Raw genomic sequence first — 18741 nt, 5'->3', positions numbered from 1 at the left:
TATAGTTCACTTATGCAGTATTACCTCATAAATCCGGATATAAAAAATCTGGAATTCTTGAAAATCCAGCACTTAAAAAAAATACGCTACTGCCAGATGCGGAGGCTGAAACTTGCACGTGGCAGTGGCTGCCACCATCCACCACCCTGCGCCGCCACTCCATGTGTGGCTGCTGCTCTGGGACAGGCTGCTGTTTCCCCTCACCCCCCACAAGACGTGGAGGAGGGGAAGCTTGCAAGTGGGGGCTGCTGCTGCCACCCATCACCCCACTCCATGTGTGGCCGCTGCTCCAGGACTGGTTGCCGCTACCCCCCACTCCCTCCGCTCCGTGACCGGCAGCGGCTCCGGTTTCGAGAATCCGGAATTTTCACATTTCTGGCAGGTGCTTGATCCCGAGCATGCCAGATTTATGAGGTTATACTGTATTTTCATTTTTTCCTGGTCGTATCTTTTCAAAAAGTAGAATACCCCCGTAAGTAGGAACTAGGTCAGCTAATCATTGTCCTCAGACTTTGAGAGAGAAAGATCCAGTAGGACTTTTTTTAAACTGTTCTCGTTCAGCCATTTAGATAATGGGGAACAGAAACAATCTTCACCACTCTAAAAAGAGAAACTAAATCCAGCTTCGAAGGCGACCGTTCATTTGTACTGGGACCTCATTGGAAAATACTGTACTGGGGAAGAACTAAGCAAGCAACCATTCATATAATTTTTTCCTGTGGTTTCTACTGTTACCTTGCCTTTTCATACCTTATCTTTGCTTTGCTGTGGATTTTCCCATCTCTGTTCAGCAAGGAACAGAGCAGATCTGTTGTGTATGCTCAGTAGCAAGTTCTAGCCTCAGTAGGAAGCTGCAGATTGTTCCTTTCTTCAATCTTGATACGTCTAAAAATTAAGTGGCAGTCCCTTGAGAAATTCAGGAGGATAGACATAGCACAATGTGTGTGGTATTTTGCAGAGAGAATGAAGATGCACTTCCTTCCCAGGTAGCTTAAATATAAAGATACAAGCAAATTACATAGCTGAAGTCAGTCGTCATCTTTTTCTACATAGTAGTTTCAGCCATTACATTTAATTTTGAATACTAAAAGCTTTAGAAGTTGATTATATTTTTTAATGAGTTTACATATAGATAATAGAAACTGCATGGAGACACTTAAGCTTCCTCTTTTGTCTTTTTAAAAGTGCATGCTGCTTCCATATGTTTTTTCAGAGCCATTCTACCCTGAAGGCAATATCTATGAAATAATGTTCTGTCCAAAGACAAAATCAAACCTGTCTTGGAAAAAAAGGTCTTGAAAAAGAATTTACCTTCTTGTATAGGAAATCCTTTTACTGGCTTATTATTACACTTTACTTTGGACCTGGAATTGCTCAACACATGCACCAAAACATTCAGATTCAATCTGGAACTAATTTGTTTCCCTCAGTGATCTTCAGAAAAAGATTATTCACAACAGTAGCTCTGAAAAGATGTATATTTTAATTTGGTAATCACACCCTCTTAAGTTTAATTGGAAGTTTCTAAGATTTCTGTGCCATAGTTTGCACTACCAGTCAAAAGTTCTTTTCCTCTTACCCCTCAATATTACCTCCAGGATGCCTGTGATGTCTTTCACTCTTCTGGTGACAGCCTTGAGAATACTGGGGAACTACATCAACTCCTTCTTGGATTAGTAGTAGTAGTGATATCAGATGGCTACAACAGGGAAAGATTACTTGCCATGCTAAAAGCATCCATCATTTTCTACAAACTTGGCTTCTCTTTATAAACCAAGTTATCCCGTTCCAGAGAAAAGCATTCAGTGACTGGAGGGTAATAATGAATACCTGTAGATACAAAGACATCTAAAGATCCTGTGTGCCCTGGTCACCAGGGATCCTGGTTTTCTCTGTTAAAAAATCCAAAATTCTCTGGTTAAAAAACCCAAAATGTGTGTTTTTCTGCAATTAAAATGAAATGCCACTATATATGTAGGTATCAGTTGAACAGTGTTTTATGGATATGTTTAAAATCTTAAAGCAGTTTGGAAGCCTACCAGTGCCTCCAATCATTATAGTAAAATACATTCTAAATATCTATGTATTTTGGCATTTGATTTTGGGTTTTTTATCATGGAAAGTCAGAGCTCCCCCTGTGCTGCCAACATCAACTCTGCCAGTATGACCTGTAGGCAGAGCTGGCCTTATGGGTGAGCAGCAAGGGCGGCAACCACCCAGGGCAGTGAGGTGGGGGTGGGGGGTGAGCAGTGTCACAGCAGTCCAGGGCAGGGACCTACCTCAGCTTGGATGGGGCAGAGGATGAGACAGCAAGCTGTGGGGGAAACCAAGCTGTGGGGAAAACCAAGCTGTGGGGGGTACCCTTCATTCCCAACCTGCAGCCCCCTACCTTCCTCAGCCCTGCCTCAGGGAGTCCCCCAGCTGCTCCCCCAACCCCCCATTGTGTGGGGTAGGGGGTAGGTGTGTGAGGCCGGAGGGGAGGGGAATGGAGTGCACAGGACTTCCTGGAGCATGGCCCCTTCCTCAATGGTGTAGGGCTAGTTCTAACTTGTCAGAGCTTGGCCCCTGATGGCCCAAAATGGCCCTATGCCATCGGGGCTGCACGCCAAGCTCTGGCATGCCAGGACTGCCCTGTGCCACCAGCCCCACCCCTGCTGTTGCTGGGCAGGAAGGGAGCACCTCACCTTAGCTGCCATAGCAGTGCAGCTGGCACGGGGCTCCCGGCAGTGGCGGCAGCACTGAGTTTCCATGCCCCTTTCTGCCCTCCTGAGCTGGGTCCTGCCTGCTGGGCCATGGAGGCAACTCCTGCCAGTCCAGCCAAGCCGCAGCCCCATGCCCCGCTATCAGTGCAGAAATCTGTGGGGGGAGGGGTATGTGACCCCTTACCTCCTCAACACATCACCAGTGTATGTGCCTGGACCACCCCATGCCATCAGCCCCACCCCACTTCCCCCCCGGCCCCGATGCTACAGGACCAGTTTGGGCTCATCAGAGTTTGGCCCCTGAAAGCCCGAACCTGCCCCAGTCCATTGAGGCCCTGCGCCATGCTCTGGCATGCCTGGATCACCCCTGTGTCACTGGGGGGCCTTCCGATGTTGTTGAGCCAATTCAGGCTCACCAGAGCTGAGCCCTTGGCCCTAATGGAATGGTTCCCAAGCCCTGGCCCTCCAACCCCACCCCACCCATAGACTTACCTGCATCTAGCTGTCAGGGCTGCTCCTGCCACCCTGCCTGGCTGTATTGCCGGCCACATGTGTGTGCATGTGTATATGCACGTGGCACCCCCTGCCTCTGATTGTGCTTGCTCCCACTCCCCCCAGCCCCAAGCAGATCTTTCCAGGCCAAAACTCTGCCAGCGTGCAAGAGGAAACCCGCTGTTTCCCACTTCAAAGGGAAAATACAGGTTTTTCATCTTTAAAGGTGAAGATATGCACTTTTCCATGGGAAACAGAAAACCCAGATCCCTGCTGATCACCCACGAAGTGTCCCTTTCTGAAGCAAAAACAGTCAGAAAGGCCCTTTTAGCCAGCTGTCTTAATCAGGCATCCAAAGCAAAGTCATGTGTCCGTGTGTAAAGATTTCTAAGGCTTCAGTTTGATCTTCTGCTCATGGTGTTGCCTGAGCAATTTACATTAGAGCCATTTTATAAAATGTATGAACAATGCAAGGGCAGTTATTAGAACTGAAAGCTCCTTTGTCACAGGAGGGGTCACCTTTTCCTGGTTATAGGCAGGCTCCCTCATGCTCATTTTCTCTCTGACATATGAAGTTCTTTTTAACTTAGCAATCCAGCTTTAGCAGGGGACGTGGAGAGCACCCTTGTCCTAGTCTAGCCTACCCTGGAACTGCTTGTTAAAGTGGAGGTAACATATGGGTTTGTACTCGCTCATTGAAGAGAGAAGAGCATTGATCTATATCAGCGGTTCCCAAACTGAAGATTGTGCACTACCAATTTAAAATGATACAACCTTAAATACCACCATCAAATTTTTCAGTTCAACTTTAAGTACCACCAGCAAATGTTTGTCATATAAAGTAATTAGAATAAATCTGTTAACCTATACCACTGATAGGTTATTTGCATACCACTGGTGGTACCCATACCACAGATTAGGAACCACTGAACTAGATCTTCCACTTCCTAATAGGTACTCTGGCAACTAAACTGTTGTAGGAAAAGCATGCACCATCACCACCATCCGTGCCTCCTCCTTCATCCATGTCCATATTTTAAAAGAGAAGAATGAGGCTGTTGTCCTTACCCATAAAGACAACCAAAGTGCCAAAGTTCATGAGGGGGGTTGGGCTATAAATCCCAGTCTCGTATAGTCATCTAACTCAGGGCTGAAGGTGGCAGCTAAGCTTGGGTAAGAGGCAGGCTTTTGGACAATACTCCCTGTTCAAAATTTCCTCTTTACTAGCTTAGGCATCTCCCTGGTCAGTACGTTAGCATGTTGGCTGTGGTGAGTCCCACTCTTAGGCACGTTGTTTTTCCCATTTACTATATAGGGAACTTAACCATCTAACTTGTGAATTCTACCACAGGAGCCAGGGAAATGTAGTTGACAGTGAACATCATTGTGCCCAAGTCTCTATTTTTGGATCTGGACCTAAATTCTTTATTCACATCTATCAAGTTTGAATGGAAATGACTGTCTGTGGGCTATATCTGTTTAGCATAGTGTGTTAGGTTTTTCCATTTCAATTTCCTTGTCATTTTGTATCATATTCCTTTTCCCTCCCTTCTTTCAGTGGTTCGGATATATTTGGAGTAGATAACACTATGGCCTATATAGCTCTCCCTTTCATGTGCATACTCAGCATTTTTAAAGCATCTTCAATAATGTAGAGAACCTGCTTTCTCAAGGTAGTTCACGGTGAATTAATTACACATTTTAAGTGTCTCATTAGTATCAAGGTTGTAAAATAACATGATCTGGAGTTTCCTATAGAGGAAGGTATCTTATCCCTAAACCTGAGTGACAAGTCTGATTCTGCTCTCGAACTGCATAAGGAAAGGAAAGTCCACGTTATTAGGGGAGAGAAAAATAAACAGGTAATTCAAGATATTTCTTTACATCCCTCAAAGCCTGCTTCAGCAGGCTGCAAAAAAGGCCCCAAGAGCCATATTTAAACAAGAATGGCTTTTTGCCAACATTATCCTAGCTGGAGTAACCTCAGTGAGGAACTTTAAGCTTCTAAAGGATACTATAGCAAGATAGATTAAACGAGCTGGAGTCTAATCCTGACAGTTAGATTCTTCTGGACTTTTCCCAGCAAACCAATTGCTGACTTGTGAGCTTAAGAAAAAGGCTTGGTTTTCAGAACGTGAAATCAGTTAACTTTAGTAAATAGAAGAGGCTCTTAGCCGCATTTTAGGCTGCTAGATAAAATTCAGTCTCAGAGTATAGTTAATCATCTGCTCTCAGATATTTTGGTGGTTATCTATCAACACAAAACAATTGAAGGAATTTTCTACTTTAATGGCTATATGGCCAAGTTAGTTAGCATCTTTCTTGATACTAATATTTAGTTTAGTCTTCGTTATGAGTTTGTTAGAATGGGGGCTATATTGGAGCTGTTTGAACCGGCATCTATCAGCAGAAAGGAATTTAAGGCAGGATACTGAAATATAAGTTAGCCAGGAAAGGGGATGGATTTGGGAATACAAGAGAATGAAGAAAATTGATACATTAGTGGATAAAACTTTTACAAAGATTTCCCACCAAATGGCCGTGGAAGGACAGGCATATTTATTTTTATGGTAAGAAACTGATTGTTTCATTACTTGGAAAGAGAAGAATTTGGGTTTCCTGTACTATGCTGTTCTTTCTTTTTCCCTTTTCTTGCTCAGGTTTTGGATTTAATGTGAATAATAGCAACCCTACTATTTGCATCAATGATCTCATCAAAGAACACAATAAAAAATATGGCACAAAGCTCAAGTGCTTAACTACAGACTATCTGATTGCAAAATCTGTAACTGTGCTTGAAAGACTGATAGATACTTTTCAGGAAAAAGGGCCTAATGGAGTTCTTCCCCTTTACTATAAATATTGGGTGCACAGGTAAGCATAGCTTTATTTTCTGTTCATCTCTTCTTTAATTCCCTTTTAAGAGAGTTAGGAAAAACTCAGCTATCTGCCTTTCATTGCGAGTGTTCTAGTGGAGTACCTTTAAAGAAGTATGGACTGCCTTGTGTTTTATCTGGTAAAATTATGTGAATATTTGTGCTAGAATGGGATAAATTAAATTAATTACATTGTGAGGCATCTTGCATGCATCATTTCCAAAACCAGAATTTTTTGGTTTTGATAGCTCTTTGCTTTGCTTAAGTTGAAATTCTTCTGTATTAATGAGTATTATACATGAGATGGAAAAATAGATGGCCAGGCTTTCTACAGAGACATGTAAGGAGAAGATTAAACATAAAGAACATTTCTCTGAAGAGCAGATAAGTGAAGAATAACACTCTTTTGTAGTAGAGACTTTAGGTTCCCTCCTTTACTGTTTAGCCTAATCGCAGAGATGTAGTCATCCCCATTGAATTGTTTTTGGATTCTGTTATAACCTGTTCAATTTAATTTCTTTTGCAGTGGTAAACAAGTCCGTCTCCAGAGCGAGGAGGGCCCAATAGCATGGATTGTTGGTATTGATGATTGTGGATTCCTTCAAGTTCACGAGGAAGGCAAAGGTGTAGAGTCTGTGCATCCTGATGGTAACTCTTTTGACATGCTGAGAAACCTTATAATCCCAAAGCAGCAATAGCCGTCAAGTTTGGTAAAAATGGCTGCTCTGAGAAGACTGTTTAATATTCAGGGTCTACCATTAAACTTTACTGCAGACACTGTATCAAGCCGGTTATGATTTAGAGCTTAAGTAGAGAAGCACTATGCTCATAGGCTGCCGGTTGCTTTTACATTACTGTTTTATTTCTGCTGGGTTGTCTAGCCAGTGGCCCAGAGGAACAGTTAGCATTTTTCATGTTGTATACTTAAAAAAAAAAAAAAATAGGGGTGAGAGGGAGCTAGGAGTTGGCATAAAATCGCTCTTTCCCTTAAGACTTGGTTTCTTCTTTCTTAGCCTGGACATCTTACTTAGAAGCTGATACAAAAGTTAGTGGCATTTCTTTACTGAAAATCCTTATTCTTTCACTTGCCTCAACTTAAAAGTTACTGTTCATTGTTATCATTGAAAATAGGGACATAGTTGGAAAGGATCAGGTTTTACTGTTTCACTCATGCAGTAGACTTACAATCTAAAATGCCTGTTTGTTTTTAATAAACTCTCTACATAATGACATTTTTTCCATGGTTGTGCTTTGGGTATCAGCAGTTAAAATATTTAGATGACTTTCTATGCATTTTTAAAGAAGTGAGTTCTGCTTCCTTTATCAGCTATGGAGGACACACCTGAAAGAATTCACACACATCCTAAGGGCAAATGGTAGGAATATTACAGTTCTGAGCTTAAGGTGCCACTCTGTAGGTAGATTAAAATTCACCTGTAGAAACCAGTAAGACACTTTTCAATCTGGTTTTCTTCACATGGGCCTCTGAATCCTTCCTTCATCTTATAATTCTGCCTTGCAATAGTGGTAGACCTTTTGCACCTCTCATGTATGTCTGCTTTGTGTTGGGGCTTCTTTACCATCAGTGTCTATGAACTGAATTTGTGTAAAGTTCCCAGAATTGAGGTGTATTCTGCTTTTCATATTCTAAGATGGTTAACAAGATAGAAATAAATCACCCTGTTCCTTCTTAAACCATGGTCTTTCAAGAACGTTTTATCCTGTGCCACAGTTGTCCAGTCCAGAGACTACTTAATCACTATTATCCCCTGTCTCTTTTGCCATAAAATCCCTAGTCTGAGAATGACTGTTAGGGTTCGATATATTTAACCTGATCTATAAAACAACAAACTCTATCCAGATGTTAAAACAAGAGACAGAACTCTGCTTCTCAGGTCACCTGCATAAGCAGTAGTGAAAAAAAACAGAAGTGTTCTTTATTTGCAACTGGCTACCTGAAATTCTGGCCATTTCAGGTTCATATCATTTCAAGGTCACATCTAAAGGCTGCTTTTTGGAGGAATGACCTCAAACCTAGTCTGCACACATAGAGTGTGAACTGGTCAGTGGTCAACATTGTTTCCTAGTGTGGGTTAGCCATTTGTGAGCTCCATACCTCTTCCGTAAGAAGCAGAGCGCAACCACTTAGGCTCCCACAAATGTGCTCCTGTCTTCTAGCCAGAAATGGATTTTTGTGGGTTAAAGTTCACTTAACAAATAATCAGAAAATGTTAGTAGATTGTCTCAATTACAAATCCAAGCAGTTTTAAGGAAAGGAAAGAAGCTGGCCTGTAATGGTAGATTAGGGTAATCCTTACATATTGGAGTTTGGATGATTTGGCAATAAATTGCTGGAGATTAAGTTGTCCTCATTATACTTAAAGTAAGGATTTTGAGCTCCATATCATAGTCTGTCTCTCACTTTTTTGGTTTCCCAAATGGTATGGTTCTTGCATCATATAGGACTGTACACTCAAACTGTGAAAGAAATAATAGTAGAGTCTAAGCAGAGCTTGAATGACTAATTTAATATAGTGTATGTGTTCAGTAAAGTCTGACTTTTTTCTTCCCACTACGTATCGGTGATGGAAGAATATAGCTTGGTTTTAAAGTGACATTTGGAACAGGAACGTTTGGCTGCTAATTTGGTAAATATGTATTAACATATATTGCTGGGGCTGTTTAAAACTCAAATCTGTCCGATTTAGTAACTTCTTGAAAACAAAGAACAAATCTGCCCATGCATTCACAGCTTCTGTGTCTAGATAGGGCCCTGGTCTCCCTTCTTTGCCTATCTTTCTTTCAGTCTGTACATGTTACTACCTGCTAGGTGCAGATGAAAGAATTTCAACACTGCTTCTTTTTCCTTGCTAGCCTTACCTTCCGTTGCTAGTGAAAAGAAAACTCAGCATAGCTTTTAGCTTTTCTTAGTCTGTCTGATTTCATCATGGAAACCCCCTCTTAATACAGAGCAGCACATTCCCAATCTGATTCTTGTATGCCTGGATTAGTTCCAGGAAGCTGCTGTTTGTGTTACAGTTCTTAATATAAAACCTGACTACCACAGTTAGGGCACAGCTGGCCAGCCTCTCTGTAAAGCAGAGTTAGCATAGGTAGAGCCATATCAAACTACTGATTATTATTTTTTCTGAACAGAGTTGATTTTAAGTAGCCACCTCTGTTTGATCTGGCCCATACCAGAGTGACTTAATTAGCTTGAAATAGCCCTTGTGAAAATTTTACTGTGAAAAATTTCCTGATAAATTTTGTAATCAAGATAAGCCCTGACTGAAAAGCCTCCAGATTCAAGTACATGTAAACTTTAGGGAAGGTTGGCTCTAGAGCAGAATTTGGTGCCTGTGCCTGGTATATTTCATAAAAGAAAACCAAGACTCTGGGTCCAGTCGCTCCAAAACTTTGGGAAGATTTTCATCCACTTTCAGGTGTGAAATGTTTAGCTCAGGCTGTAATACTTTTGTACAGACCAGACCTGTAAGCCTACAAAAACATTGTTGTCTTTACTGAAACTCACTATGGGTTTGCCCACATGGATTGTTCTGAAGGACTGGACCGTATGGCAGGTTTTAATTTGAATTACTCTTCTTAAAACATGTTCACCCTGTGCCAGGACAGATAAAAAGCCAATGGAAAAAACTATAAAATGCTATTCATTAAGGGAAGAACCAAATGTCTGTCTAACTTAGTTGCAATGGCAAGGGTCTTTACAGCAGGCAGATATATTACTTTATATAAAATGCCAGTCTTTTATAGTTGCTATCGTTACTTTTTTAATGTATGTGAGAGCTTCTTAATGAAAAACAGATTTTTTGTTTTAAGTTTTGCTGCTATTGTGGAAACTTCTGCATTGGAAAAAGTTATCATTTAGTTTCCTTTTGGTAAATGAAAACTAATGAAGTGTAGACCTGTCACAGCTCAAGTAGATGGTGTGGGAATACACTATTTTTGCCTTTACGCTTAATGGCCTATTCTTGAGTGTACAAGACTACCTATTGTCTTGAGGGAGGAAAAAGAGCCTTGAGATGGATGAAACATTTGACTTTTGCTTCAGAAGTACCAAAGAATTTTACAAAGAAAATCTGTTTTATACAGAACAGCTGAATAAGTTCATTCTGACTAGCAGCTGTTACTGTCAAGAAAATACATGGTCTTTCTTATACCACACTCATCTTAAGGTATATGGGGAACCCAGTCTGCAGTCCTTTTTTTTTGTGCCAAACATGGCACAAAAAGTCATAGAATTTTTGTATGAACACTATTTTTTGCAACAATTCCCTATGCAAGACAGACAGATGCAGTGTGGAAATGTCTCTGGGCACAGGTATAGAGGGAGCCATCCCCAAATCCAGAAGTAATGCACTGAAAATACATAATATTATTAAAATGTCTAGATTAGTAAAACACCTCTTTCATTGTGAGGCTGATGTCATATCTCAAACTATTCTCTTGATGAAGTGCTTTAAAATATTTTATTACACTGCCCAGGTTTCTGCAACTTGAGTTTTTTTCCTGGACTTGGTTATAAAACTCCTCATTACACACTGTACACATATCTGTAGAGATTATTGATGGCAAAATGTATGCTGAACAAGCCGAGGGAGTGTGAGGATGTTTTATCTAAACAGATCTGATGTGGTTTCCAGAGTTTTGAAAATGTTAGTGTATACTTAGAATTAAGAGTTCAGCGCACTTTCCTCCTATTAAAATATTTTATAAGACTATAGTGCATTTTAAGTACCTATTCAGAAAGTATAACATACTTAAAGGGCTGCGTTTCAAAAGTGTATTAAAAATGATTATATCTTTATGCTGCAGCTCAAGTATTTCAGGTAAGAAAATATTTTTGAATATTTATTTTGGACCCTTTTTTGCTTTGGCCACTGAACTTTAATAGTCCGAAAAAATTCACATTTTAAAATTAGTTGGGCAAATAGAACACATACAGTTCTGCAAGAAAAATTGCAGCTTAGAAATATTTGGCCTGGAAAAAAGGCATACATCATTTGTGCTTGAGCTGAATTGATGCTTCTTTTAGTTGGGTTGGGTACCAGAGTTGAAATATTAGCTGGTTTCCTGGGAAGCTGGATTTATCCAAGTATATTACGTGCTTATGCCGCTGTAGTGATTCATAGAACTGGCTGGACACCAAAATAATGACGTCTCACACTGAAAGTGCCCCAGGAACTTCAGGAAAAGTTCTGAAAAAAGTTCTGAGAAAAGTTCTTTCCCCCCAGGAAAAGTTCTGATTGAGGACAAAGATAATGGCAACTAACAGAATATGGTTGTCCTACAGTTTTTGAGAGTGTGCAGTTTGTATTATATATAAATACTCCATTTACTTCCAGTCAACAAACCTGGTGTTCAGGTCCCCAAGATAAAACTGTTGTTATAAATTCATAGGTGCAGTTGCAAGCAAACAAATTAAATCCCTGCAATTTTATAGTTTAAAAGAATAATCTCTGTAAGTAAATGATGTCAAATATATTGTTATAATTAAAATAATCAAAATAATTTTTCAGAAAATTTCATACTGTATGTCTATCTGTTAACTTCCTAAAGATGCCTTGTTTTTGTATTAAAAACAGTCAAATAGTGCTCCTTTGGCTACTGTATTTTATTAACATCTTAACAGTTTTTTTTGTTTTACATAATAAATAAGCAAAAATGCTTTACATTTTCAGGGAATACATATATAATTCTGAGCATTAATAGGCTGTTTGTGTTTTACTTGTTTTTCCACATATGTTTGCCCAACATAGTTTATTTGTCTATCATATAAGAAAGGAAAATCTAATTTTCTGGGGGGGAGGGGAGGGGGAAGAAGGTGGACATCTGCTGTTTATTCTTGAGAAATAACTAATATGGGTGAAACAAATAGAGTTACTGTCATGTTTTATGCATGTCAAACAAGTACTAGCATTCTGGCTGGTATTCCACTCTTTCATAAAAAAATCTTGGATTTACCTGTGTGGTATATTTTCAAACAACTAATCTGTTGTGAATATTTTTGTGCTTAATTTGGAAATTACAAGATCATATTCAATAAAGAATTTGAATTCACTTGCCACTTAAATGCTAGTAAGTGAATAAAGTTTCCAGTTTCTCTCTTCATTAAAACATGTTATATCTCCTTACAGTTCCCTTGCTGTGCCAGAAACCCCAATAAGGCTTGGTGTAAAAATCTGCAGTTTTATGGTAAAGGTACCTCTGGCTTAGATGAGCAGGGCACAGAAAAGACATGAAAGGTTATTTCTCCTCATACATTCCAGTTCACAGTTCACTTACACGGAATAACTTTTCCTGATATTAAAAAATTACTACTGTGCACACGCTTTCAACATCTGTAGTTTAACTGTCTACAAGAATATGTCTGAACTTGTTCTGTACAGAATTCTCCATTCACATTCCAGATGTGAATATGCAATCACCATTTTTTTTCTTGGGTGGGTAAGGGAAATGTTTCACATTTGGTTTTTTAATCACAAATACATATTCTGAAACCTAATCCACATTATCATATGTGAATGTATAATTGATTCTTTATTTCCTAACTGGAAATCTCTACGTATCTGAATTTCATGTACTATAAAACATCTGTGGGAGAATGATGGAACACCTCCATTATTCATATTCATTGAATGAAGCCTGAAAGTGTGAATAACAAGGTAGACATTGGGAAATATTTTGTGGTATTTCACTGAAAGATATGGGTGACATATTTTTTGCTCAAGCCAAACTTGTGCATTCCTCAAGTCATGTTTTTCTAATGAGACCCACTCAAAAAAATACACCAGATTGAGTCTGTGTGCAGCGTATACTGCTAATGAGGTATATAGCAAAGTGTAGTATGCAAGACTTGTGCATCAGGTTTCTTTTTAATGATGCAGACAATATCAGTTATCTTCCTGTGGGGCATGTTTTCAATTTTACAAAATTAACACACAAGTCTTGGAATAATTATCCTCTTTTAGTAACTAAACTTGATACAAACATTAGTGATACTAATTTGGAAGGTCAGGTAATGCGAACAAAGCTGTTGTACTCAGACTTGTATCTATTAATCATAATATTTAAGTTAAGCATGATAATAAAATTCACTTGTAAAATACTATTAAACCTGACGCTGCTCTAGCTTTAGAGACTTACAGATTGCACTTGCACTGAATATTTTCATTAAAGGCATTAAAATCTAGTAGCTACTGGTGAATACTTTTCTTGAGCATTATCATGAACCTATATGGGATAGGGGAAAAGCACTTTAAGTGAATGAAAAAAATCACTTAACTGAGAACTTGCAAGTGCAGTGCATCAGCTCAGTTTCAAAATAAGGTCCTCAGAGTTGTGAACCTTTTAATAGGAAGGCAGTAAAAATGCTGCAAATTGTTTGTAACCATATTTTAAAGCATTTCTGTTTACTTTTTATAATAATAAATATTCATATAGACTTAAGAAGGTGACTTAATTCTGTTGCCGTGTATAAAATACAGGAAATGCTTTATTAAGAAATGTATCTATTTATTACATCTTTTAACACATTTGTCTTTGACAAGGTGCAATCCATGACAAAGTATTTTTCAATATTGCACAAGCCATGTAAGTAATTTCTTTAGACATGTTCATACAGACCATGAGTCTGATGACATTTAAATTTAACTTGAATAGATAAAAAGCTTTTATAATGTAATATAGCTAGCCTGAATGGGGCTAAGAAATAGAACTAAATATTGCTGACTTGGATCTACACTAGCCTTCATATAAAATACCCTTTGATTCCAAGGTTTGTAACTATTTGTGTTTACATACATTATTCTAGGGAGTCATTTGTTACTTAGCAAGCACTAAAATATTTGGGGAAGTGACTAAGAAATCACAATGGGTCATTTACCTGTAAAAGATAAGTGCAAATACGTGTCTCCTTATTTCCTAGTGTGTACACTGTAAAGAGAGGAAAAAAAAGAAACACTTCCTATTCCACTGAAAATGCTGAATAAAACTTAATGGCATGGGATGGTCCCATAATCTTAAATGCTGGATACTGTGTATTATAACTAGGTATAAGAGCTGTACAAAATGTTGAGCTCAAGCTACAAATGGAAGCAGCTTTGCTTTCTGCAGTGTCATCTTGCACCTAAACTGTCTATCAAAAAAGACAAGAATTAGTCAAACCTGAACCTTGCCTTTGCATCAGCAATTGGATTCAACATTGAGAAAATCCTATATGTTAAAAAAACCTGAACCGTTTCAAACTTCCATCGACTGTCAGCATGTTTTGAATAAAGCTTCAGAAGTTTCACTATTTCCTTGACAATTTGGAAGAAATTTCTGGTGCTGGGATCAGGACAGTTTTTTGACTAGTTTGTTTGAAAAGGTGAAGAGTCTTCTCCCAGTACAGTCAGTGGAACACACTTTGAAGAAATTATTTCTTATCACAGTTTTTATTGCGACTAATCTTTAATCCCTGCAGTGTGATTTCCTGTTGTGCCATGACAGGACCAAAAACTTCTTAATACATATCTCTCTCTCTTGGTTTTGACATTTTATCATCCCTCTGTTGAAGGATACGGTCATAGCAATAAGCTGTGAATTCTTGACTCCATCCATGTTAAAATATATAATAAAGCTAGACCTATCTTTTAGACAAAATAACAAAATAGCCATTTTCAAGATTGTGATTTGTGTGTAGTTCATACAATTGTCATTGATATTCAAGATTAAGTGCCCTTTTTAAAAAAAAATCATTTGTCAGGCTGTTTAAAGCATGGATGGAAAGTTGACCTGTTTTACACAATATTTTTCAGATTTTTTTTTAAGCTAAAGTTTATCATAATAGTAAAAATCTTGAATATATTTTGGAGTCTTATTTTTGTAAAAGAAAAGAAAGTTGTATAAATCTCTGCATATAATTCCTGTCCTTGAATTTTGCTGCACACTGTAAATAACAAAAATATGATCTGTTACATGGCTTTTCACTGGCAGAGTCTACACCAGAGATTCATCTGTAATAACAAAGCACTGAAGCTGGATGTATTTTTTTGACCTTAAAGGTACTGTTACACACGGCTTGCCAAGAACACGAGTTTGTCCTTCATTGACCTTCTTCTGTCTCAGTAAATGGAACCATGTTTTCCCATGCTTTTTAGAAATCATTGCAGTTTGGTTTGCTTTCAATTAAGAAAAACATTTCTATTATTGTCACCTTCCATTGGCTATTATTACAGAAGTTCCAATATAATGCGGGAGTGCTGTTTCCTTGTGGGTTTCTGGAGAAGAAGCTGATGATGGGCTTTGGGTTTTGTAAATAAATGTATTTACCTCTTCAGAACTGTATCCATAATTTTCAGCTACATGTCCTGTAGCTGTACATGATGAGGCCTGAAAGGTACCATGTTTGGCTAAAACATGATGATAGTTCAGAAGTACAAATGGAACCTGTCCAGTAGGCCTCATATCCATCATATGTTCATTTTCAGAGTCATGATCAAGCTTTACTGCCATTCTGTCATCATCATCCAGTTCATCCAGATTTGTAGCATGGTGGCTAATATGCCCATATTTTGGTTCTTTCATGCAAATTCTCCTTGTTTGTTCATATACTGATGGCATTGGCAGGAGGTGGTTTAATTGTCCAATAGCCTTAGACTGGAAACATTCTGATTTTGGTAACAAGGAGTTAGTTACGGAGTTTGAAAAAGAACTTTCATTAGCAATCATTTTTTCTTGAAGGTCTCTGCTGAAAGGAAGCTTGTTTTCTTCTTTAATGAGATGATGGTGATGTGGATGTACTCTGTTTTCCATTTTGCTGGGTTTCATGACGCTGGAGTCATAAACCTCTTCTTTGTATCTGCTGTTTGGCATAGATGTTGCGCAGCTTGTAAAGGTGTCAGGCATAGCATTCTGGCTATATCTCCTGTTTGGTAGGGGCACTTTGGTGAGGAAGAGAGAGAACATATTTACTGACAAATGGAGCTTGTATATTAGTTTTATTAGACACTGTCACTTTTTATAAGTGAACATTAATCTCCAATCAGGTTGGACCCAGTCCAAATCCCACAAAGTCAGTGGAAAAAACTTCACTGGCTTTAGTAGTTATGGACTGCACCTTTTTAAAACAGTACTGAAAAACCAGAAACATGTGGCAGAAGTGCTGCTGCCACTAAGCTTCGCTTGCTCTACATTGTAGTTTTTCAATCATAAAAACATTTTGATTGCATTATTAGATGGGGGTTACTGTTCATTTAACTGTTGCTGTAGGTTTGTTTCTTAACATTGTCAAATCAGGAAGTTATCAGAGATTTAAACATTTGGAAAACTAGTGCTAATGCTACTTTTATTCTTGATTTATTATCAAAAGCACTTTATATGTTTGATACCTCTTTGTCAAAAAATCACAGATTAACCTGAAAGTAACAATTACATTTTTATTATACCTTAGAGTCAAGTAGAACTTTATTCTTACTGCCATTATGGAAAAAAATTACTTAGTCTTTTATAAGAATGGATCTGGTCTTATGCCTTTTTAATTCAAAGACACACATTTTGTAGTTGTTTCTGCAGTTCTGATAGCTACGTAGCTATTATAAGATCCTTGTATAGGATTGTTTGAGTACAGATGATCCTGCTTTGAGCAGGTTGGACTACATGATCTCCTGAGGTTTCTTCCGACACTATTTTTCTATGATTGTGTGCTTCTATGATAACTAGGCTGGGCTGGAGATAACAGGAGTTCATGAAGTTCAGTGTTGACAACTGCAAAGGGCTGCACCTTGGGAAGATAATCGAAAACAAATACAAAATGGGTGACACCTGACTGGATTGCAGCACTGCGATGAATCTGGGAGTCTTGGTAGATACCAAACTCAGTATGAGTCCGCAGCGTGATGAAGTTGCACAAAAGGTTTTGGGATGCATCAACAGAAGCATTAGGTGCAAGATAGTGGAGGTGATAGTGCCTCTTTACTCAGCACTAGCTAGGCCTCATCTAGAGGACTGTGCGCAGTTTTAAAAAGGACATGGAGAAGTTACAGAGGGTCCAGTGGTGGGCAACAAAAATGACACAAGGTTTGGGAGGCAAGACGTATGAGGAGACTGAAGGAAGTTGACACGGTCAGCTTGCAGAAAATGTGCTTAAGGGGGACATGACAGCAGTCTTCAAATATCTGAAGGGCAACATAAAGAAGAGGGAAAACACCTTTTATCTCTTGCTGCAGAGAGTAGGATGTGGACCAATGGCTTGAAGTTACAGCAAAGTAGGTTTAGACTGGATATCAGGGAACATTTCTTCACTGTTTTAAAAGTCAGGCAGTAGAATAGACTGCCTAAGGAAGTTGTGGCCTCTCCATCCCAGGAAATGCTCAAAAAGAAATTGGATAAGAATTGGTCAGGGATGGTCTAAGACAAGAGTGGGCAAAATGTAGCCTGCCAGGCCATTCTATCCAGCCTGCAGGGCCCCTAAAAAATTTAGAAAGTTAATATTTATCTACCCCTGGCTGCCTGTCATGCGGCCCTCGATGCCTTGCCAAAACTCAGTAAGCAGCCCTCCACCTGAAATAATTGCCCTCCCCTGGTCTAACAGTAGCTATGCCTATGTTATGCCATAGGTATTTCCCTGCTTCTAGGTATTTCTGATTGCCATAAGGGGCCAGGAAGGAATTTTTTTCCATATCTGCTGCTACACATGTTTGTGAAAGGGGGTTCACCTTCCTCAGAAGCACTGGGTGTTGGCTATAGCCAAGACTGGAGTTATTGACTGGGGTGTGCCCGTGTTCCTACTGGAACTTAAACCCAGAGGTTCCTGGCTAGAGGATCCTGCTCCTCTGCTCAGGGCAGACTAATTGCTACATTTGGGGTCAGGAGGGAATTTACCTCATGATCAAATTGGTATGGGGGGGGGGGGGGGGTGCTTGCCTGCCTCTGTAGCAGGGGGCATGGCCCTCTTCCTTTGATCTCTTGACCATATTTTAACAACCTTAGCAGCAGCAAGATGTTGGTGACTATGCTCCCCCTGCTTTATCTGTGGTAGGGTATGGTGTTATGTCTTGTGGAGGTTGACTGTGAAGTTTTGCTAATATGTCAGACCATGGATTTGGCTAGGGATGATCCTGTCTCATGCACAAGGTTGGACTAGATGACCTCCCAGCCCTAATTTTCTCTGGTTCTATAGACTACGTATTAACAATATATACTCAAAATAATTGGAATGCAACTTACTTAGGATATATTATGCCTATGCTTTTGAGATAGTCTGACAAGTCAAAAAAAAGAAAGTTAAAAAACAAAGGGTTAGAAATCAGGATATTAAAGAAGTTACAAAAATCAGATCTGCATTCTAGATCTCTAAAGGTATTTGAAATTGAGACTTCAGTCCTTCTCTGAAGTTCAAAAATGTTTGCATTGGTAGTTCCCTTAAGATCTAATATGTCTGATGATTAAAGATTCATCAGCCAACCATAGATAGTCGTGTTGCTTTTTGTTTGGCTGATGGTGCCTCTCTCTTTTGGTGTTTTTACAAATAATGAGAAAAGCTGCATGTTTTAGTCCTACCCTACCTGGATAAAAATTATTCAAAGTTATCAAGTGTATAAAACATAATTTTTAATTGTTAGCATTCTTATGTCTGCGTTTTTGATGCCAATATTAGCACTAGTTTGTAAATT

The 18741-nt window shown here is 39.1% G+C and overlaps 2 protein-coding genes across 5 annotated transcripts in view; one reads left to right on the top strand and one right to left on the bottom strand.

Annotated features, from left to right (window-relative positions):
- The window catches only part of HLCS (holocarboxylase synthetase), a 198487-nt gene extending 186804 nt beyond the window's left edge, over nt 1-11683 (top strand). For all 4 annotated transcript variants that reach the window (XM_019476279.2, XM_014599149.3, XM_019476278.1 and 1 more), the window contains 2 exons: nt 5855-6068; nt 6597-11683. In XM_019476279.2, coding sequence (XP_019331824.1) covers nt 5855-6068; nt 6597-6768 — 386 coding nt within the window. In that variant the 3' untranslated portion in view covers nt 6769-11683. The remainder of the gene's footprint in view (nt 1-5854; nt 6069-6596) is intronic.
- The window catches only part of SIM2 (SIM bHLH transcription factor 2), a 66029-nt gene continuing 58971 nt past the window's right edge, over nt 11684-18741 (bottom strand). The window contains exon 11 of the mRNA XM_006278701.3: nt 11684-16011. Within this exon, the coding sequence (XP_006278763.1) occupies nt 15281-16011 (731 nt within the window). The 3' untranslated portion in view covers nt 11684-15280. The remainder of the gene's footprint in view (nt 16012-18741) is intronic.

The sequence above is a fragment of the Alligator mississippiensis genome, chromosome 1 (assembly GCF_030867095.1).
Source record: "Alligator mississippiensis isolate rAllMis1 chromosome 1, rAllMis1, whole genome shotgun sequence".
In the NCBI taxonomy this organism is placed as follows: Eukaryota; Metazoa; Chordata; order Crocodylia; family Alligatoridae; genus Alligator; species Alligator mississippiensis.
This window is presented reverse-complemented; position numbering and strand designations above follow the sequence as displayed.